General features: G+C 30.4%; 1 protein-coding gene across 1 annotated transcript; it reads right to left on the bottom strand.

Annotated features, from left to right (window-relative positions):
• Positions 1–10,001: 10,001 nt before the first annotated feature.
• On the bottom strand, positions 10,002–24,286 carry LOC133174519 (receptor-type tyrosine-protein phosphatase T-like). The gene is made up of 16 exons (XM_061309632.1): positions 24,089–24,286; positions 23,756–23,843; positions 23,541–23,608; positions 23,166–23,202; positions 22,818–22,915; positions 22,534–22,662; positions 21,404–21,552; positions 21,005–21,140; positions 20,188–20,334; positions 19,422–19,515; positions 14,960–15,033; positions 12,063–12,197; positions 11,352–11,474; positions 11,014–11,162; positions 10,607–10,742; positions 10,002–10,085 (listed from the first exon to the last, which is right to left on the bottom strand). Exons 1-16 carry the CDS (start codon positions 24,284–24,286, stop codon positions 10,008–10,010), a joined length of 1,839 nt encoding a protein of 612 aa, XP_061165616.1. The 3' UTR covers positions 10,002–10,007.
• Positions 24,287–24,298: the final 12 nt, after the last annotated feature.

The following is a 24,298-nucleotide window of genomic DNA, read 5'->3' as shown; positions in this document are numbered from 1 at the left end:
AGTAATCCTTAATTTTAATGTATAATATCTATGCTATCCAATCCAAAGAGCCGTAGGCACACCTGTCGCAGATTAAAATGGGGTCTCTGAGGAGACTTCACCCCGAAATATTTTAATGTAAAAGACTGAATAAAAGAGAGAGAGAAACTATTTTCTTCCCTTTACTAATGCATGTTTTTGAATGATAATAATATACTTTATTTCCAAAACATTTTTTGTTCTCGTCGAATTTTTCTGTCCTAAAAATTGTCTTAATTTGATACTTTTTACCCCCCTCCCTAAACTTTTTAAAGCCGATTCTGCATCTCTGTATATCGTACTGAATCGAACGGGATGGGAGCGTTGCTAGCAATTCAACATTGATAACACCATTTCTTTTTCTTAAAACACACTGAAGAATTAGTATATAGGCCTTAGTTTTGTCGACATGAAAAATTGCGCTGGTATGCATAATATATTGTTGTTTTAAATTGATTACCTTTTAATGAAAGCTATACATGTATCTCTTTGATTCGCTCCCTTCATATTGTCTATGACAACTGTATACAATAGCCCCTAATAAACTGTTCATTTGCCACAATTCAGCAAAAACATACATATATATCTAATGTAATCAAATTCATATTTGATTTAGATAGCAGAAATTTTCGGTATTTGAATTCAATTTGCCGACGGTAATTGGCAATATAAAAAAAAAATATGCATACAACGTATTGTTCCGATTTTTTAAAATTTAAAGTTTGTCCCATATCGTTATCTGTTTATAATCATACTGTATACGTAACATGTGCGTCATTCCAAGGGCGGATCCAGAGGAGTGGTCAGAACCCCCCACCCACCCACCACCACCACCTCCATCTTTTTGCAGACAAAACTACACTTGAGAAATGAACAAAAGCCTTCATAAAAATTAGTATGTACTGATGAATTGTAAGTCTTAAAACTTTCCCATGTCTCCCAAAGAGGAAAAGGAAATGTAAATTGGATGTAGACTGTAAAAACTGTCTAAGCAGTCAGGTTGTGAATTCCCTCTACCCCCCCCCCTCCCCCTTTCATTTTGTGCATCCCCTCCATTTACAATTTTCTGGGTTTAACAATGAATGTGTTGATGTGTCTTAATTAAGGTGAATCTAAACCGTGAACATCTGCGCTTTTTTGTCGCGAGACGTCATAAGTGCAGATCACGTCAAAATCCTGTAGATAGACAAATTAGTAGAACAATTAAACTTCTTCATTAATTCATTGAATATCATTTCTGTTGCAAAACAAAGGAACAGGAAAGTCTAATATGGGTATAATTTTTAGAGAATAAAGAGTTTTTTTGAAAACTTATCAAGTGTTTGAAATAATTGTTTTCAAAGAGTACGAGTTCGGTACCATAGCATTTAAAATCACAGAAAAAAACATTAGAAACACTGTCGAGGGCATTTGAGTAGACAGAGATTCAGTTAGAATTTCGTATCATATTTTGAGACAAAAAACGTTTTGGAACCAATTAATAAAAAGCATAGTAGGAGATTATAGACCATGAGTAAAATAATAGGAATTGAAATATAAATAAGTCTTATAAACTTGGACTAAATAGGGCTAGTTTATATTATGAGACGCCATGAAACCGTGAAAGATTTCCTGTGACGGACAAGTAAAAACATGCGAAATTCCACATGAGCTATTTTTATGCATTGAAATTCATAAAATAATGTTTAAGCAGATCCTTGATACACTCCTTTCAGAATTAAATTGCATATTTTTTTCTGAAATTTATACGACGGACTAAAAAAATCAAACAGTAAGGGTTATATGGAATCACAATGTTTAAAAAAAAAAACATAACGTGACATAGGGGTTTTATATGATATGAGTTTCAAATAAATGCTAAAACGTTTGAAAAGGATTTAAAAATGAACCTGAAATTTTTCAAGAACTCTTGTAAGCATCTGTTTTTGATAGATATTTGTTTAAATCAAATTTCCAGTACTTTAAAAATATACAACACATCTCCATAAACACCCTTACCTGATCAAACTTTGAATTTATCCCCTCTTTTTTTTCCGAAGTCTACCTTCTATCTTCATGCGTTAAAGGGCGTATTCACTCAGATCTAACGATTTTTTACGTCAAATTACTTATGATGTCATAAAGACGATGCTTTTTCCCGCCGACTGATATAAAAACTATCAATATTACAATTTTATAAATCGCTCATATATGTATTACAATTTTGAGTATATGCCTCAAACGTTACCAGTCTACATGTGTGTCTATGCATAAATATCAAAGGTATTAATATCTTAATGTAGATAAAATAAAAAATAATGACATATTTCCGAGTTTCAAAAGATTTTCTAATTTATTTTGAAGCAAAGTACTCAAGAGGTATTATTTATTTACACAATTATAGAGTAATGCATGCCGATATTCTCATTAGAAGGAAAATCAATTCAAAGCGTCACCAACACCGTGCTTAACGTCTTAATAATTTTATTACTTATTTAATATTTTATATACAGAAGACACCCTTTCCCAGTTTATTTCTTTCTCTAGAAGTAATTAAAATGGAATCTTACGACAACAAAAGGAAACGTGGATGCAAACAATGAAATACAGAGTTTAGGTGAGCGTAAATAAATGAATCCATTGAAATTGTATTATTCATCATTTAATTATCATTGTATCAAGACATTTCAGAGTTATCCAATAATTTGATTCAAATGTTTCATAAAGTAAAGTTTTCATCTTCCAGTACGACTGAACACAACTCTGGTCAAAGAATCATTTTTTCTCACATCTGTCCGTAGGTGGAGGTGGCGGTCGTGGTCGTAAAGGGGCTTTAACTGGACCACTTCCTGAATGTCCAGCATGTGGCCGTGGTAGTCCTGGTGTGTTTAGCTTCGGGACGCTTCCGGCACCTCCAAAACCCTCTGGTAAGTAAAATATAACTTTTCAAAATCATTTGTTTGAAATCACTGTGCCCTCTGGTAATATGAATTCAGAATAAATTTATAATAAAATAATGTATAAAGCTAGATATACTCGGATAGATATGTATTTAATTTGTATCTAATATGTATTTAATTGCAGCATACTTAAGCCTTCTTTTCTGTTTATTTCTCATAATCCAGATCTGACACTTAAGAGAAAAAAATCACACATAGAAAGAGGACTTGATTTGAAAAAAAAAATGTTTTCTTGACATGGAAGGAAAGTTGTCTGTTAAGCTACGTATAGAATAAAACTATCAAGCATTTGAAAAGTCGTTTTGATTATATATTTTATAAATAAATGAATAAGACAACAAACTAAATGGCTCTGGGAAGAATTGGTTTAAGATGATAGAGTTAAGGATATCTAATTTAAATATTAGTTTTATACCTCAAAAGAATGAACATAAAGTTATTCCAAAAAAATCAGTTTCATATGTGACATCAAAGTTTATTGATTCGATGTTTATACATTTTCAAGAAATCATTAAAGTGCGTGTTTTATTCTCTTTTTTTTTTTTTTTTTTTTTTTTGTCCATCGTTCAGTTTAGAGGTTGAATTGTATCCAAAAGACTTTGATGTAAGTCATGTTTATTTACCTGAAATGAATGTTTAACCATGTAGATTTTATTTTTTTACTCTCAATTTTACAATTATGTTATCTAAAGTGACTGCGATTTGAATAGATTAATAAGGATGGTTGCAGAGAGGTAGATTTTTTAGCTTCATAGAAAGTTTCCATTTTATAAAAAAAAAAAATGTTTTAGGAATCTGTTATTTGCATCATTTACAACCAAAATAGGTCCAAAAATAAATACTAATCCAGACATTCCTTTTTATTTGTTTGTAGCATCTGTCCTCACTAAAAATAAAAACACTTTAAAGGAAATATGACTGGTCAAAATACTCCCACTTGCCCAGGTGAGAAACTATAAAGAGATACGGTTTTTGGAAGTCCAGACAAAATGTACATTGTAGCAGTCAATCTTTTTAAGACACGGATTACAATTTACTTAAAAATATAATTATACCTTAGCGTACTATTATATAAGCAACATATTGAGAACTCCACAAAAACAAGTAATATAGGTGCCATTTTTCATTGACTGAACTTGAACATATTCATATTTTTTTTATTTCTTTAGAATCATTAGATTTGATATGAAAATATTTTGTAAGTCAAGTATACACATAATGACAAGAAAAGTGAAAGTAAAATGAATTATAGACTGAAGAAGAAAACGTCACTTATCGATAAAAGTGATGTACTGGATATTTGTTAAATGCTCACATCTTTTGCAAATGTTCACGAACCGAAATAAACTGGACACAAATTAAGGAGAAAATAGAAGAAGATATGCAGTAAGATATATATATATATATATATATATATATATATATATATATATATATATATATATATATATATATATATATATATATATATATATATATATAACAAAATGTCAGGAAGAGCAAATGCTTACTAATTGAGAAAGGCATCGCCAACTAAATTATTTCCTTCACAGTAATTGTTTAGTTAGGGACACCTAAAAAAAGAAAGAAAAAGAAAGAGCTGATTGATGAGGTGTGATTTTTTTTTAAAGGGACTCTCATGCATATTTCCGTTTTCTACAATGTTAAAGATCATTTGAGATTTACACTGCCTGATTTAAAAAAAAAAAAAAAATCAGATTGAAATTTCTTATAGTAAATGAATGTACTGAATCTCAATTTTAATTGGTTTTGAAATGGAATATTGGTCTTGGCTAGTTAATTTGTTTATGAGCAGGGGTTTTTCTTATATACAGTGTATAAAGCGAACCTAGCTGTTTAGAAAATAATAAACTTTCGTTTTGACCATTTCTGCAGAAAATAAACGGTTTTTGTTATTTCACTGAATGCCATTGAAATAAATTCTTATGGTTCAGTCACAACATATAAGATTTCTCTGACGTAGGTTAAACAGATGCCACTTTTCTCAACCGGTCATTTTTGTTCGCTAAATAATTTATTGTCCTTTTCCATTCAACTAAACTGTTTATTGTTTGGGTCTTCTTTAAGGCAGATGATACAAACAAACTCATCAAAAATCTTGAAATTAACAAGTCAACTGAATATTAGTATATTAAATATGTTTAACCGCCTATATAATTTTACAATTTTTCTATCAAATTTTCACAATAGTTGGATATAAAGTGAAAAAATTGCATAGATTAATAAGGATGGATGTAGACAGGTGAGATTTTGAACATCGTATAGGTTTAACAATTTCTTAATATCAAAAAAATATTCTAAAAATTTACAACTAATATAGGTCAAAGATATATACCAATCCAGGCATACTTTTTGTGTTTTGAATCATCTGTCCTCAACTTCAAAACCTGGTAACTAAAAGATGCCTACAATTTTAAAAAGTTGAAGACATGAATTATTTTGATGATGCGCGTTAAAAAATTCACTATATCTTGGTAAAATACGATATATCGGAACATATAATTTTTACGTAAGCTCAACGAATAAAACAATTTCGAATTCTTAATCCGTCATATTTAATGAAAAAAATGAGGAAAAATCTATTATAAAAATGGGAGGTAGAGAAATGTGTCCAGATTGCCCATATTCTCTCAGAAAACGGAACATTGTACTTTAAATTTTCTTGACCTCCTCTTAAAGATAATACTTGAATATATACGTAGGTGCCGGGATTTCCTTTGGCAAGATTTCAACTTTAGCTCAATGAAAAGGCTTCTTTTTTTCTACATTATTCTATTAGACCTGTAGCAGAAGAAAAATTTATTTTCCCTTTTATGTTATATATATGGGCAAAGTTATAGGGTTGGGGGATTATGACGACTCAGTTTTTCGGGTCCCTGTTAACTATATAATTATATTTTTTTAAAATTATATCTTGAGTATACATGTACTTTTCACAGAAGACTTAGTTTGTTTTAACTAAGATTCACTAATTGATATATTCATTAAAAAAAACTTTATTTACTATGTTATACCACTAAACTTATTATTTATATAGCATTAAAATGTCGTTGAACAAGGGACGTCTCCAAGAGTTAATCTAAATTGATGTTCCTGTGATCTATAAGGATTATTGATCTTTGTAGCCAAGGTGGACATGTATTTGTTTAGGTCAATGTCAGGGAATTTAATAAATATCGCGAATTGTCATAAATTAAAAGTACAATCACACGACACTTTTAAGAGAAGATTAATAAAGGTCATGAATGTTTTTACCAAAAGTAAATATTTTAATCATGTTTAAGAAAAAAAGAAGACTAATCATTCTTGAAAAAGATTTGTTTTAAATTGAAAGAAAATAGGATGAACAATTGAAATATATTGCTTGTTGCTTGTAATACAAGTATAAATTTTCTTAGTTACTCTTTGAATGGAACAAAAAATGGCTAAGTATTGGTAAGTAGCAATGAATTAAAGAATCTATAAATCAAATTAAGTAAAAGAAGTAGCACCTACCTATGATGAACACAAACCAGTCACAATAGTCGGTTTAAAGGGAAGTCCCCGCTTGTTTCGTGTATACTAAAAATAGATGTTTTATCAAGGACATTTTTATCTATAAATAGTGCATAAAAAGCTGAGTAGAATGGAGTGAAGTAGAGTGGAGTGGAGGTTTGTGGAGTCATGGAGTCTGCACATAAAGTTAAAAAAGTTAAATGCAATGCTTTCTTTGCAACCTCATTTTGGATTTGTGAATGAAAAATGAAATCGATGCAGCCAGAAAAGCCAGTGACCTTTAAATGCCATACAGAGGATCATCTGGAATATTTTTTTTATAACAAAGGCTAAGAATTATGACACTGTACTCCTATCCCAAACAGACAAACCTAGTAAGAGGTGTTGACAGCTTTAGTATCAAAGAGAGAAATAGCAAACAACTACACTTTGGATTGAATTATAATGATATATAATTATTTTTATTATTATTTATTAATTTTGGTTGAAGTTTTACTATTAAAGTGCAAGCTGCCCTCTTTGTTGATATTTGAAGGTCATTCTTTTCTTATATCTCATTTCATTCTTTGTTATTTCTCCTTTTGTGTAACTATTTACATATCTCCCTTTTTGGGGTGAGGCGGGGAGGTATCGGTGAATTGTAAGAGACACTACGGAAGCTTGGATGTTCATGAAGTTATGGCAGTTGAAAAAAAAATATTCCTGCCATTGAACACAATTCCCCCTCCTTCCCTCTCTCATTTCGGTATACATTAGCTATAGCTGATGTCTGCGATCCCTCAGACACTTGGAAACTCCCTGATTTTAGAATAAATGTTACAATTAGTCAGACACTAGTTCATGTTCTATGAACCATATTGACAATGAAGTAAATGAATGAAGGAGTAAATGAAAAAAAAAATCAGGACCTTCAAATGTCAACTCAACAATGGGAATAGTTTTTTTTTTTTTTTTTTTTTTTTTTTTTGGGGGGGGGGGGTGTTTACAGAGATTAAGCGACCCACATGCACTCCTATCCCAACAGGCGAGTAGTCTTGACCGATTTAATTACTGCATTAGAAATGTTTGCACAGTTGTTGCTTGTCAAAACAAATATGCTTAAAATGAACTGAATCAAATGTAACTTGTTTTGCTTTTGTCAGTATAAAACAATCTAAAATTGTAGTTGGCCATAGTTTACAATTTGGTATCAATATATCAGAAACAGGAAATTACAGTAGAAATATAATCACACATTCAACACGCAATCAATTTTTCAACTTCGACAATATTGGGTCACATACATGTAGGTACTTTTTACCTAATAAACATTTCCTTATTCAATATGTCCACTAGGTTATAATTTTACAACAAACATGAGCTGTAGTGAAAAAAGAGCATTTAATAACTGATAAGATATAATTAACTTTTGTACCAAATCTTTACGGTCAGATAATTGAGACCCGATTCTTCAAGGGACAATAACACGTCTGGGTATTTCAAACAATGAACATATTTGCAGGAAAATCTTCCTATACATTCTTCGAAATAGGGGAAACAACCTCATAAGACTCCTTGTGTCTGTTTCACAAAAGAACTTATATGTATGACTAAGACCAACATATAATATTGAGATTAACTTATTGGTTTAAAGTCAACATTTTGGAAGTTATATCGTCGATACAAAGACCTTCTCAGAAAAAGCAATAGATCATTAAGACGAATGCTAATGATTTTTTCTTTCTTTTTTGCATACTAATTCTTAGGTCAATCATTTACACACTGAATTATCAACTGAGTTATCAAACTTTTGGTTAACCCCATCATGACAAGGGCATATGGTAAGCACATGGCTATCGACAGGAAATGTTTATTCCTCCATGCATATGGCATGAAATCCTGCCTCTGATATTGCAGAGGTTCGTGTTTCATCTTCTCCAGTTTTAATGTCTGCATGGACTTTCAAGTTTGTTTATTATTTGTTATCTCCATATTTTATTTGTAAAGATTTATTGATTGTATGTTGCTTTACGTCACGTTCAAGTATATTTCACTCATATATAGACGTCAACATTTACCGGTGAAGGACCTCAGATTTAGACCTTTAATCGGGACTCAGAATCATTGAGCAGTGGGTTTTTTTTATCGTGCTATCGTGACACGGGGTCTCCGTTTTTTAAGGTCTCATTAGAAAGACAACTTTCACTTCAAAGTGTTGAGCGCTTGGCGAAGGAACAGTTGAAACTTATTTTTCATCGACTACATGTAGGTCAGTCGCAGCTGTGATTCGAGCGCACAATCTTTCGATCACTGTGCTAGCCATTGCAAAAAAAGATACATTTCAAATTTATTTTTTTTTCTTTATTAAACGACCTGAAAGGCAGATATATTTTTAAGGATGGTAAATTTCAAATGTTGGTTGAGCTTTATTTAAGAGTTGTGAATACCTTTAGGGCTAGCAGTCTAGGGAGATCGTATTGTCTCCCTATTCCAATCTTTGTCAGCTGATTCTTCCGTTCCTGCTGAATTTATTTTAGTTGTCATTATCTTGAAGCTACTTTACTGTATGAAAAAAGGACAACGCTATCGGAAGTAGCATTAAGCTAGCGGAAATAGAAAAATGATAAATCTAAGCATTAACATTGCTTCATATCATTTTATCATTTGAAGTTTTTCTTATATCAACAGTGTTGTATTTGACTGTATTCAATTGTTTACTAAAAATGCCGTTTTTTTTTAAATACATAAATACTGACTTGAAGAAAATCAATTCGATTATGCTTCTTATATTATTTTGCTTTCTGATGCTGATCCTGGCAATGACATTGAGTTATATTCACATCATTCTGTTGCTGTTTTATGTATCAAAATTAAATCCCTGTACTGTGCAAGGCAAATTGAATATAAAAAATGTTTTTATGCAAATTTGAAGATCAAACGCTTTATTTGAAATACATCTGAAAAAGAATAATGATAAAATATAAAATACATTGTATATCAATCCTTGATTTACAGATAAACCAAACTGACACTAATAGTTTTTCTACAAATAAGTTTTAAATAAAGCGATTGCAATATTACTCGAAATACCAACGGGTGTTCCTAAAATGCTTAAAGAAGTGGAATTTAAATGTAAAGTCAGAAAACATACTTCAGCATTGCAAAATGCAGATTACATAGAGAATAAGTAGAAAGTCTTTAAAGAGATGTGTAAATAAACATGTTAATCAATTTGATTAAAATTATTGCTTTCAGACATGGAACTTTTTTTTTTAAGTTAATCAAAAATAATAGTAAACATTAGAGATATTTGTGGCTGTATAAATATAATGCAGGCAGTGTATCAAGTACAAGTGATATCTACTTCTGATTAGAGATTTTCTAAAATATTCCTTGAATATATTTACCTTTTATTTACAAAGACATTTGAAAACTAAATTTTACCAAAATCATATCATCAATTTATTCTTGTCTGAATAAAATAAAACCTAAATATAATATTGTTCGAATAAAATTAGCAGTTTCTTGCTTATTGTCCTCTTTAGATTCGTCTTCTCATTGGTTGTAGTAAATACTAGTCGCAGTGCTTTGAATGTGATCATAAACGGCCTTGATCACCAGGCAATATTCATTCTGAAAGGAAAATTAATGAATAAGTAATAGTAAGTATAACCATCAGAGGTATATTAAGAAACTTAAAATATCGTTAACATCTTTTATGGGATCTAAAAATTAAAGGCCAGGTTATGAAATATGTTCTTTTTTATTGACTTCAGTTGCTTTTTTTTAAAAAGAATAACTGTCTAGCTTTTTTGGTTTTATCATCTGATCAATTCATTGCCTTGCGTGATAATTTGTATAAACGGCCTATATCCATAAAATTATCACGCAAACATCATCTTCATAAAACCAAGAAAAAAAAATCTGACAGTTATTCCTTATAATTACATGATTCCGTGAATTCACACTCCTTCTCAGCACATGATTTTTTTTAATCCACTCTAATCAATGAATTCGAACCAAAAAAATTGTGAAGAAATAAATAAATGTTGTAGATAATTTTTCTTTAAAAATTGAAAGGTAAATATTTATTAATCATAAATCCGACCAGGGATATATTATTGCATAAACAGCATTGTCTCAAAACAACTCACAAGGTTGGAACAAAATTCAGGTCTTCGAACTTGTAGCTGTCTGACAGCTGTGAAGACGTCCGCACTGTCATCGATGTTAATTTGTTGTATCACGTTATGGATGGCACAGAAAACACCACACAAAGCTGCACCATCACTAAGAAAAAATTTGACTATTTGATACTTCAAAAAGGAATATCAAGAAGCGTTTTTCATCAATATCAATTTTAAAAAGCATTATTAGCATCATGTAATAACATTAACAAAATTGCAATTCTTTCTTTAATATCATCGATGAGAATTGCATAAAGTAAAGGAAAGGAGATCTTAATTTAACCGGTATATCTCTCTATAGTTAAACTTTAAATATAAGCTTGACTAAAAATTCGAATTGTAAATAAAATATTAGTAAACAAAAAGAAATAAACCTGCTGACAATAGTGATAGGGTTATCTGTCTCAATGCTCAGTGTGGCAGAAACCAGACTCCGAAGTTGAGAAGTGTCAAGAGGAGCCTCTGATGTTTTTATGCTGACTTCCAGTTCTATTATTGTCACGGGATGAGCCTCCTCTTCATTCTAAAGAAATTCGCCATTGTTGTACTATTACATGAGATGTCCTTCATTTTGTTTCCATAAGCACATATCAAGTTTGAAACATGTATCATTGAAATGTAATTGCATAATATTAACACAATGTTTAGGTCCAAAAGAAGAAAAAAGATAAAATATGTATATAACTAGCGAAAGACAAATTTTCCTTCATACATTTTTCTCCAGAATGTGAACAGTAGTGCTGTTGATGCCATTCTCAGATCTAGTCGTCTGGAAATGGACGGTAAAAGGGGGCACAGTTTTTAAAGATGAGGGACTTGGTAACCACGCCTTACTCTATATTGAAAATTAAAAAAAAAAAGATTGTATAATGAAGGTTCGAAGCTTTACAATCGGCAAACTATAGAATATTATACACTATGACTAGGATATACTACTTACAAATAATATTACTATCTTCATAAGACCTACTGGTAAAATGTTGAAATATTCTTGATTTAAAATTATTGCACTATCAGATGATCTTAATCCAAGAAAATAAAATTCCTATTCTTAACCAGGTTTTTGAAGGTTATGAATGCTGAAAATGTCTTTTTTTATTATTTTTTTTAATGTAAAATAATAATAACAAAGGAACATGCAAAATATTTAGTTCCAGCTGAAGTTTCTCCGAAATGTGTTTTAAGAAGATGTTTTCAGCATCCAAAGAGTCATATACGGGTCTTTTGCGTATAAAAAAAAATCTTCAAAGGCAAGGACCTTGAAAAGAAAGTTAATAATCAAATTATATACATCTTTTCAAAAAGAAAGTTATCCTGGAAGATTTACAATGTAAATACTTTTACCTTTGTGACGCAGCTCTCAAGAAAAGAGACACATTAATTAATATATTTTAGATTCCGTCCAATTAATAACGTTACAAACCGAATCAATCTTGTCCTGTGGATCCATACAGATGACGGTGTCAGACTCATGATCATTAAGCAGGCGCAGGAAATCGACAGTGTCTTCTACCAACGGATACCTTGTCACTATAAACGCTCTTCTGTTAGTGTACGACTTTAAAGAAAAAAAGAAAACAATACTTTGCCGAGAAATATTTCTTGATGTGAAATGGTATTAGACAAACATTATTCAACTAATTATCTTTCTTTGTGAATAATACAAAAAAAGAAGAAAAAAAACACATTGTAGATGTAATACTAGAAAACCACCGTAGCTAAACACTTCTTCTAGTTTTCTAAGAAATGAAAGGGGGAGTTTCGATAAGGCCGCTTATCGGCCCACTTATTTTCATAAAAATAAATTTCGTTTTATTTTTTGAAAATTGGTTTAGAATTCAAGATATATATGTTAATTTTTGTTATTTATATTTTAAGAGTTTATATGAGATGAATTCACGCCTTAGTTGAGTGTCGCGTGTGCACTTCATATCCAAAAATTTAAAATTGTCTAAAATGTGCATATCTAAAATTAGAAGCTCCTGGTTACTTGATCTTACGCCGTGTTAAAATACAAAGCCAAAAGTAGCATATTTTTTTTTTCTAAACCAAAGAGAACTCTCGAAAATATTAACATTAGAAAACATAATCGTATCCTATAGTTATTTCCATACTTATTTCGTCGCCCGCTTATAACGTTAACGTCACATATTTAGCTCACCTACACGAAGTTGGGGAGCTTTTGAAATACCGTCCTTATAGGCGTTCCAGGTTATTAAAAGTTTTTAATCAAGTTTTTCATATCATCAGAGTCGCCTGGTCTAGTGTGTTTTCTTGTCATCCGTCGGGTTTCAGATGCTGCATTTTCAGTATAAGAATGTCCAGGTTAATGTTTTTAAAGCATGCAGGTTAATGTTTATGGAGCAGTGCAGCTATAAGCACTTGTTGAGAAGATGTGCTTCATGATGCATCTTCGGATGCACACTGTCAGACTTGCTTCAGACGCTAGATCTGATTTTCTTGATGAATGCTCAGGGTATATATTTTGGAGCATGTCTTATTTTCATGTAATTATAATCCCTATCTTGAAGAAATATGCACCGATGATGCATTTAGGGTTTCACATTACCAGAACTGTTACAGATGCCGAATCTTAGATTTTCCGAATGACTGACTGAACTAAAGAGAAGTTTGAGGATTAGTCCATTCATTAACGTTCTTTATCAAGGATATGGTTATAGCCATTCCTTTGAATAGAAACCCTCCTCGCTTCAATCTGTTAGAGAAGGTTCACATATATTTCTGTGTGGTCTACATGTAGGAAACGTAGAATACTTTTAAGACTGGATGTTGATTTGTACGTTTCTGCAGGATATGATTTAACACATACATTTGGTATTTACAAATGTATTTTAAATTGCGGCTATGGTCTAGCAAATCAAATAGTGACTAAAGTTGGTGAAACAACATAAGCATCAAAAGGAAGTTGGGAAGCGCGAGGAATTTCATGTAGGTCCTCGCTTTCCTGAATTGTCTCATTTTTGCTGAAAACATAATGCATCTCTTTAAGTGCGTAAATACTTTTAAGTTTAAGAATGAATAGAAGACATGCACTCAATGTATTTAACTTTTTTTTGTCATTTGGCTATATATTCACGCATTCTGTAAGCACTGCATTAGCACTAATAGTCCACTATCGGCACACCAAGCATAACCTGGTTTCCATTAAAAATTGAAAATGCCCTATTTGAAAAATCATTGAAGCGGAAGAAAATGCCAACTTGATCTATAACTCATATACCAAAACAAAAATCAGCTCAATATATGCAATTTTTATTTTTTAGAAAAAACAAAACAAAAAAACACCGAACCCCCCTTTTTTTAATTTGTAAAGTGCGAAAAACTAAGTGGAACAGACTGACAGATAGACAGAGGGACGGACGGACAACGGACAGACGATGTGGAAACCTATAGACTCCTCCGGCTTCATCGGTATGGGACTAATAATTACTATCTTGATGAAATATTTTGACTGGTAGTAATACGCTTGGTATTATTAAATACAATGTACATTGCAGAATGATTCTTTTAAATATACTTTAAAAATATAAACAGCTGCATTTTTTAATCGTACCGAATTCCGAAATCTGTTTATTTCAATTTTTTTAAAAATTCAATTTAATGATATTACGGTACATTTTATTAATACTATAATTAGCACAATAACTTTAGTTGACAAAAATGTGTTGCAAACAGTGTCAAACACCTGTCAATTACAGTTTATGTTTATCTATCTCTTGTCTATATATCTTTACATTTACTTTTCTACGTACGGGAAAATGTTATATATTGATTATTAAGTTTAAGTATAAACTATCGATTAATATTTTTTTTTGAAAATTCCTGTCTTTATTATTCATATACGTTTTATATGTTACATTCATCCTCTTTGGATGAAGAGTTACAATTAAAACACGAGAAAAATCTTGCACCTTAAAACGCATTCAAATAAAATAAATATCATTAATTTTCTGTAAAGAAAAATATTGAAATTGGTTATTTGATGCCTGTATTCACATTTGTAATATTTCATTTATGATTTTGACGTTAAATAAACTCCACTACCCCTTTTAAATATGACGCCTCCAAAAATCTAGGGAAGAGGGTATACTTAAATTTTTAATTATCACGTGACCAGAAAATGTGCAGTATAATTTTTTTTTTTTTCATATTTTTTGGAAGATAACACTTTTATCTACAACATATCACAATTTCATTATATTTCTTGAGGGGCCGAAAAACAGCCTTATCGACCCCCCCCCCCCCTCCCCCTTTAACATGCTACCTAAATTTTCAAATATTATGAAATTTAATACTTACGGGAACAGTTACTGCATTGATGAAGTTTCCTCGTTTATGGACAACAGACGACAGATGAACGCTGTATTTATCCACTGTTTTAGAAAAAAAAAATTATAACATTTTCTACAAAATTACGAAAGTATATTAAAAGTAAAACAACTGATCCATAAACTTGACAGTCACCGGAGTATCTTGAGTCTCTCTCTCTCTATATGGCAACTCCAGCCAACATTTAAACTTGAACTCTGGAGTCATCGAGAGAATGAAAATCAAAGTGAACTTGGTATTATCTTTTCATTTAAATAACTTGCCCAGAAGTGAAGATCTGATGCTTTATATAATAAAGTTTATAATTTGCCAATTTGAACACACACTTGGGTATGTTTATCCCTGGGAAAGAAAAAAAAACGCAACTTTTTTGTCGAAGGCTACCTGCTTACTACAATCATGTCCAACTACATATATGGATCCAATGGAAATGGAGAACATGTCACAGATGCAGTGTATACGTACTTTCAACTTATGAACAACTTGGCCACACCTTGGACCTGGGCAATAGAATTTAAAAGTTTGGGAGAGGGCTTACTGTTTCTATTAATAATTTAGAAGTATATCAAATCAATACCTATGTCTCGAAATTTTTCAAAGATGCAAAGCAAATTCCACGTTTACCAAATTAATCATACTCTGTGGTCCGAACAAAAATGGACCCAGAGGACGTGAAACTACATTGTTGTTAAAATTTAGTACTCGTTGTCATATGATCAGTTTGCCAAATGTATATCCTTAAGAAAAGAAGAACAGTTTTAACGATGCATTTTTATATAATACCAAATTAAATCCCTCAATTGGGCATTGGCCGAGGCCCATCATTTGTACAATTTAGAAAACTTCAATGCACTTTCAATGCAGTGAAAATATTCTCATTCGTTAACATTAAGTTCTTTGGACCGAACTTTACTGGTCTTGGGGAGTAATATTGTGGGTAAATTGAATATACAAAACATTCAATGAATCGATACCTTGGGTATTTTTGTTTTTGTAGGGATAAACTTCTTTGGGTAAGGGTACCAGTAAATTCATCGAACAGTGGACCTCAAGAAACAATGCTTTTCCACAGTATACGACTGATTAAGCCCCGACTTTACGCTGCTTACGACCCATCACAGGATGAAATTACACCATTCAGTCGACGGAATGGTAGCTGAATGCCCACTGAAAGGTCACTGAAAAAGTCCTTTCCAATAACTTTTTTCCGTGGTCTTTCAGTTACCATTCAGTCGAATGAATGGCGGATACATTTCAGTGACCTTTCAATTATCTTTCAGTTGAATCTTTTTATTGATAGTAGGCTTTCTTTAACCTAGGAATTTTATTTCACGTTTTCTTATTATAATGGTATTTGATTAATCTATTTCCGAATTTAAAAAAAATGAAAAAAAGTGAATATAAGAAAAAAAATCGTGTACGAAGCAGGGGTCGAACCGAGGCTTCCCTCGTGATAGTCCGCGACTTTATCCATTACGCCCTGAATAAAACGTGATTTTAAGTCAATAAATTTGTAGAAATCGAATTGGGACACTTAGTTCACCTGTTGTATCGAGGAGCTAGAAATGTGTGTGTATCTTGTATACATTTTGTATATTCTATGTTAATTGCGCGGATTTTTGGGGCTGACTAATTAAATACACATCTCTTATTGGGATAATGACAATTATCGGGGACGGACACCTGCTTTTTTCTTTCTCAAAAGAAATAATTCAAGATGGATCTTCACCCTGAAAAACATTGTAAATTTTTAAAGCGATTTTAAGGTATGTCACTCGTCAGCCTTTTAGAAAATTTCAGTCAGAACCTCTTACTTAAAACCTATTTATTACAATTCAATCTTTATAACATATTTAAATTAAACAATGTAAAATGTTCAACATTCAATTAAAAAACTGCTCAAAAATTCACAAAGAAGCAAGATTTATAAGGGACTATTTCTTGTGGCGGAAGGATATTAAGCAGAAAATTCTGCAAATCCACACATTTATTAAATTTAATATCTTGGAATTTTAGCCTCACATATTTTCACTCAGAGAATATAAAATATATATGTCTCAATTTATATTTTTATAACAAAATTTACACCTTCGCTCAACAAACATCCAAGAAATGAAGATATATCAAGGAAGTCGAGATAAAATTTACACAGTTTTTTGCCTGAAAATCGCATATTTTTGACCACTATTTCAAAATTTACATCACTGGCCCCAACTTTTTCTTTCATTATTTTAAACTACTCGATACTTTTGACCGATCAGCACTTAAGTCGTAAAAAGTTTGATACAAGAAAATATTCTATTGCCTATTTAGATTTTTAATACCCAAATATGAAACTTTTTTTAGTGCAAAAAGATCACACAATAATTTACGCGCATTAATTTGCATGATTTGTTCAATGATAAATATTATTCAAATTATTTTACGTAAAATAAGATTGTTTATAGCCATGATTACATCTTATAAAATATGATAGCGGTTTAAGTGATTAACCAACGAGTTACAATTCAAGTGCAAAAAGGTCATCTTGATTGTACCGTAGCTCAGTTAGATGCACACTGACCCCCCATTTTCTCTGCAATTTTGAGTCATACTATATGAGTACTTATCCAAAATATACTTCTTAAAAAATCCTTGATATAACAAATTTCACGAGTGACATACCTTAACAAACAAGAAACAAAATTTACAATATTAAGGTTTTTCCACAAGAGGCATAAATAATTATGTCTGTTGATGTAAAATAATTTTAAAACGATATCTTTTAGAAGCTAAAATATTATGCGATATTAACAATTAAGAAAAAATTACAATATTGAAGTTTCTTCTTGAAAAGACATAAATAATTAATTCTGTCTCGTTTTTCATAATCAGATATTTCCATAAAAACTAACCGCATTATATACTGTTTTAGATGGATATAAAATAATGAAAAACTATTTTAAAGCTGAAAAAAAGAAAACTTTTTTTCTTCTTTATTTTAAGAGCATTTTGACCGATATTCTCGATTTTTTTTTCCGATGGACTGTCTGTTTATTCATTTAACAATTATCAAATTAAATGAGCTTGTGAAAATATTCGTCACATATTTAGAGATTTTAAAATAAGAAGAAAAATAAGACAATTCTATTCCCACTAATTAAATTGATACGAATATTATTTTTCATCATTTGACTATTTTTTTTTCTTACTCAATTTTCACGAAACAAATTAGAAATTCGAAAATTATTTTGAATTTCATAATTCCACTGTTGAATTGTAATCTTCAATGTTAATAATATCATATATAGACATAAATGTTATATTAAATAATAACAATTTAACATTTAAGTAAATAATTTAAAGACAATTGAATATCTAACCATTACCAGTACTACGTATCTGAATTTTATCACAATAATAAAACGGATCTGAATTTTATCACAATAATAAAACAAAAACGTTTAAATATGTGACTAGTTTTATTTATTTTTTTTTAAAGAATAATTACTGATAAACTAATGAAAAGCCGATGAAAAGGCCGTTAAATAACGACTGAAAGGTCACTAAAAAATGACGGAAAGGTCACTGAAAGACGACGGAAAGGTCACTGAAAGGCGATGGAAAATCACTGATAGATAGCTGAAATGTGTCCGCTGAATGGAGACTGAAAGGTTCCTGAATTGTTGCAGAAAGGTAACTGAAAGGTCACTGAAATGTACCTGTCATTCAGTGACTGAATGGCCAGTGAAAAGTCACTGAAAGCCGCCTTTCAGTTTTAACTGAAAGGTCTAGTTTCTTCCTGTGCATGGTCACGGATTTCACATTTGTTTTTTTTTACAAAAATCTAAATACTCATGACTGTTGTAAACAGATGGCATCTAAATATTCAAGAACAAAGAGGAAACGGTTCTGCAATTTAGAATATATCCATATATTATCAACTTAATCCATCCTAAAGCCTGGACCCTAAACCAAGAGTACACGAATTCTAGTAAAATTAACATTACATGTATAAGAATGCAGTAGAGTTTGCCGCCTACTTGTCCAGGAGTAAAGGAACATATTCCTGAAGATTACATGGGTTTTTATTTTTTGGCCATATCTGACAAGTTCCAATGAGGCAGAGATCATGCAATTCACAATTTTTGTTCCTCTTTTCCAAATATATACCATGCATCAAAATTGTTTAAAATTGATACGACTATTCTCCATGAAAAGGACGACACGGGAAAAAAGGAGACGTATAAATGTAGATCACATTAGTCACTTAGGTGGCCCGAAAATGTTTTCTTTCCTCAAGATCTATACCATGGGTTTTGAATAGAAAGTTCACCAGCTTTATATTTATCAGTACACTGATATTTAAGCTTATAGATGAAGTTTAATGTTTGCCGACCTATATCATAGTTCTGAAATTTATATCAGAATGAACCTCTTAAATATAACTTACGGGGCAAAATACCATTAGAGGATATATCCCCACAGCTTTCACTTGCTAGCTTGAAATCATCATCGTTGTATGCTGGTCGTATTTTCATTAAAAGCTGATAAAAGAAACAGATGGAAAAACTGGTGAAATGAAATGATATTGATGAAAAAAAAAGCATTTGCAATAGCGATAAAGATATAAATCATCAAGAAGAAATCATCTTGTTTCAACTATTTCAGTATTTCTTGTAAGGAAGGCGTTGATCTCCATTTTTCAGTACTTACGTGTAATTCTTCAAAAATAAATATAAACAAATATATAAATATAAAAGGTATATTGTAACATGTTTTGTTGAAATTGGCTTGGGAAATTTTAAAAGAAAGAATCTATTCTGAGAGAAAAAAAACATATAAAAGCAGACGGCAGAGAGATAGATTTAAAACAAAATAATTTAGAAATTTTGTTCTTTAAAGTGACAATCGGTTTTTTAAAAATCTAGATGTGCGGTGTATCCATAGAAAAAAAAAATACTTCAAATTTAAAATAAATAGCGATGTGACTTTCCTCATCTGTCATATAATTCTTTTGATGTACTCAGACTGTTTATGCATTACCAATCCTGACGTATATTGTAATATTTGTATTAACCTATCTTTCATTCTCTCAGACCTTTCCTTATTTCAATCAAAGTATTTACCATCATAAAATCATTATTATTATCTAAAACATTGCTCTTATTACTATTCTTTCTTTTTCAAAGAGAAGTTATTGTCAATATAATATGTACCTGAAATTCTTTTCGTAATATACTGTGATTGGCTGGTTCGTCCATCGTCATGGTTTTAGCATTTTTAGTAAATTCTTCAATAGTACTGATGTTTACTGGTGATTTCAATATTTCATTCAAAGCAAGGAAAATGGTCATATATTGCTCCTATAAATATAAATTTGTAATGACAAATCTAAAGAGAAAAAAATAATTCAATCTACATGTATTATTTTCAGTTTTTTTTTTTGTTTTTTGTTTTTTTTTTGTTTTTTGTTTTTTTTTTTTTTTTTTTTTGTTTTGTTTTGTTTTGCTTTGTTTTTATTTATTTATTTATTTATTTTTAAATATTTTTTTTTTTTTTTTTTTTTTTTTTTGTTTTTGTTTAAGATATTTGACATTTCAAAATTACAGCTATAAATTATTTAACTTTAAAAAGTTCTTGAAATTTACAAGCTAACTAACTATTATCATCATTATGACCTTTACTTGAAAAATATAGTTCATGACTCTAATGAATTACGATCACTAAGTCGTTTTCATTTCTGAACGCTTTGCATACTATTTCGCTACATGCAATTTTCACACTTTCATTTCTGACTTCAAGTAATTGCACATTTATTCAGAAGGTCACTTGAAGGAAAGAGATATAGAAACAAAAGATAGGTATAAAATTGTAGAAGAAAGTATAAAAATAAATAAAGGGGCTTTAATTTTGGTGGGGATACTTACCTCATTCCATTAATTTTTTCCGAATTTAAGTGGTAAATTGAAACACGGATATCAAGACATAATAATTTTTTTTTTTTTTTTAAATTAGAAATGGAATAAGACTAACGTAGGTCTGGACCATATTCATCCTGTTTTCTCTCATCTTCTTGACATATTCCGCTACGTTGACTTTCCCTGTATTTCTTCCTATCTGGTTTAAGACGTCTATTGCTATGTATGTCCCCGTTCTTCCTATTCCTGCACTGAAGTAAGGAAAATATTTTTTTTAAATATAATAAGTATATTACACTGAAAACACTCAAAAATACAATCGATTCAAACCATCGAGTTAACAATTTGTTTTTGAACTCATATAATTTTTTTTTTCTGTATAGGACAAGATTAAAATTATTAATCATTATCTAAACCATCCTTTAACATATAAATACTATATGTTCTGATGTAATTATTAGGTGGTAAATAATTAATAATATCATTTTTAAAACAATTCATTATTCAGTTCTACCTGCAGTGGACTACTGCTGGATAGTCTCTCTGATTGGTCTCTGTTCTCGTCACATGATAAAGGAAGACAACAAGACAGAGAGGATCCGGAGTTCCATGATCTGGCCAAGCAGTATAATGGTATTGTGTCACCACACGTGACCTTTTTATCTGTAATTTGTAAAATACTTCAGTTGGTATAGTTTAATTCTCATCTATTTTATTCCCAAAATAATATTTGTGGACGGAGTTAGCCTTAGTGGAATAACATTTATTTATTGGTATTTTTTAAAGGTGCAAAGGGGGGATTCTTACTATGAAAATAATTCCCACTAAAGGAGATTTCGTCATTTTAGGTTCGCAATGAACCTAAACTAGCTATTTGAGAGTTCTTATAATTAATTATGCCAGTAGTTCAAGAGGCAAAGTTTCCATAGTCTTTTAGATCATAATGTTTAGTAATCAAGTATTTAGATGATTGAATAATCAAAATCACTTTAAAGGAAGTTCGGTTGCGGATGCTTCATTGAGAGTCATTGGGCAAAGACAAATAAGATAACTGATTGACACAACAGATAATCGTATCGTACACCTATTAAAGATTGTGTGTAACAAAAACGTAGATCATTTGATTATGTAGGCGGATTTTGCTGCTGTAAAACTACATTTACGTATCTACATGCATAAACCAAGTCTTATCAAAGGAATTATTTCTCAGCCTTTTGCAACCCTTTACCAACATTATCATCATTGAGTTCGAGATATATATATATATAACGAATTGGCTGTCTTACATTATGGTTGAAAAACTTCAACACAATAGATTAATTTTAAAAGAAATAGATTTTACTCTGCAATATTGTGTTCTGATGCTAAATTTCTTGACTGCGATGTTTAAAAAAAAATATCTTATTTTTTTTTTTAAGTTTTTTTTTTTTTTTTGTTTTTGTTTTTGTTTTTGTTTTTGTTTTTTTTTTTTTGTTTTTTTGTTTTTTTTTTTGTTTCCTGCATCACATATAACTTTCGTTAATGTCTTTGTAGTTACCTGGATCTTTATGCAATTTTAACACCAAATCTGACAAGCGTGACATGTTACCTATGAAACTGATGTAATGAAGGAATATTATTCATGCATTCTCTTTACTATCTTACCTGTTTATGATTCACATTCAGTATACGAATATTGTAGAATGCGTACTCTTTTTCCTCAATCATTTTCACAGACACAGTTCCGTAGTTAATGTGTTTGTTTGCATCCGGCCAGTACTGGGTACATTTGGTCTAGACATGAATTAAAACAAGTAAAATTGAATTTAAAATAATTTTGTTTGTTCTTTGTTCGTTTTTCTTTCTTTCTTTGTAATAAACATTCAAATTTATTAGATAAGTAAACAATAAATGACAAAGAAACCATTTGATTTTAAGATCAATGTTACCTTATTTCCTTCTTTAAGGTTGGTCAGCATAACAATTGTTGTGACGTGTTCTTGCCAAATCATTGTCCAGAAATCAACAACCGTGTTCTGTCTCGGTCCTACACATATAAAATTGAAATTTACATAAAAAAGATATTGAAGATAAAATTCGAAAAAATTACATACTGACATAAATAAAAGTGTTCAAAATAAAGACTGGGTAACATAAGATACATGTATATAGTAGTCTTTTTATACAGATTAATTCACCAAGAATACGTTTAAAAATGTAAGTCGCAAAACAATGGATACATCTCTGCAATCATTAAACATTTTACAAAGTTTTATTGTGTTTTCAAATTAATTTACCTTGTGTGGCAATGTATTGTTTTCCTTGCTCTGCACCCTAAAAAACAACGATAATTATTGATTCCTGCATTGAAAGCCATTTAAAAAAGAGAAGCTTTAAAAACAGAAATAACGCTTAACACATACAAATAAAAACTAAATTTTAAAGATTTCTAAATACACTTCAAATGAAAAACCGATTGCTTTTGGAAAGGTATAATATAATTCAGTTTTCTAAACCCCGATTTTGGATAGAAAAAAAATAAAGTTATGTATACGTGTTTGCAAAATGGTTATTATACATGTACTAAATTGGTGATTATCGTTTTGGTTCTTGATCAAAGTATGATTGGCATCTATGGTTTAAGGGTATTTGTTGACATAAGTATGTTTTACCTCTATGTAATTAGCGTTAATGTAGTCAGATCCTGATTCAGTTCGAAGTATTACTCTTGAGTGGTCATCTAAATAAGAAAAAAATAGCTACAATGGTGAACTTATTCCACCAATGAAATACATATACTTGAACCAATTCTACCAATGAAATACATATACATACACTTGTGGAAGCGAAATTTAAAAAAAAAAATCCTCTAATACTCAATACTTACATGGAAACGTTGTTTTAAATCTATTTTTAACCATATTTTCTTTATTCTTTCCAACGTCACACTTGTATCTTTCCCCGTATGGTAATGTCTTAAAAAATCAATCAAAATACAATAAAAATAAAATTAAATAAAAGTCTTGTTTCAATGTTTTGCTTTTTTTTTTTTTTTTTTTTTTTTTTTTTTTTTTTTTTTTTTAATTTCTAATATTTTTTTACCATAAAGAAAAGGCAATGTTTCCTAAAACATTATTCAAAAAGATGTTTTGTTTTGTTTTTTTTCTGAAAAAAAACATCCATCTGTGGTTTTAAGGGCGTTTAAATGGTGATTGCTTACCGCATATTCTCTCTGAAACCCATCATCTTTTTTCTTTCTCTTTTCCGCTATATAGGTTTCCAGCTGATCTAGAGGTATGTCCCGAATTGCTGCTTCATTAGCATAAAAATCTCCGTAAGGATTTTCAGAGTGCTTTTGCTCGTCGACATCTTCATCAGCTTCATCATTCAGTTTTTTAATGTTTAGTGGTTTTAACATTTTGGTTTTAAT

Source organism: Saccostrea echinata, unplaced genomic scaffold (genome assembly GCF_033153115.1).
Source record: "Saccostrea echinata isolate AGI-Se365-2 ecotype Australia unplaced genomic scaffold, CSIRO_AGI_Sech_v1 ptg000058l, whole genome shotgun sequence".
NCBI classification, from domain to species: domain Eukaryota; kingdom Metazoa; phylum Mollusca; class Bivalvia; order Ostreida; family Ostreidae; genus Saccostrea; species Saccostrea echinata.
This window is presented reverse-complemented; position numbering and strand designations above follow the sequence as displayed.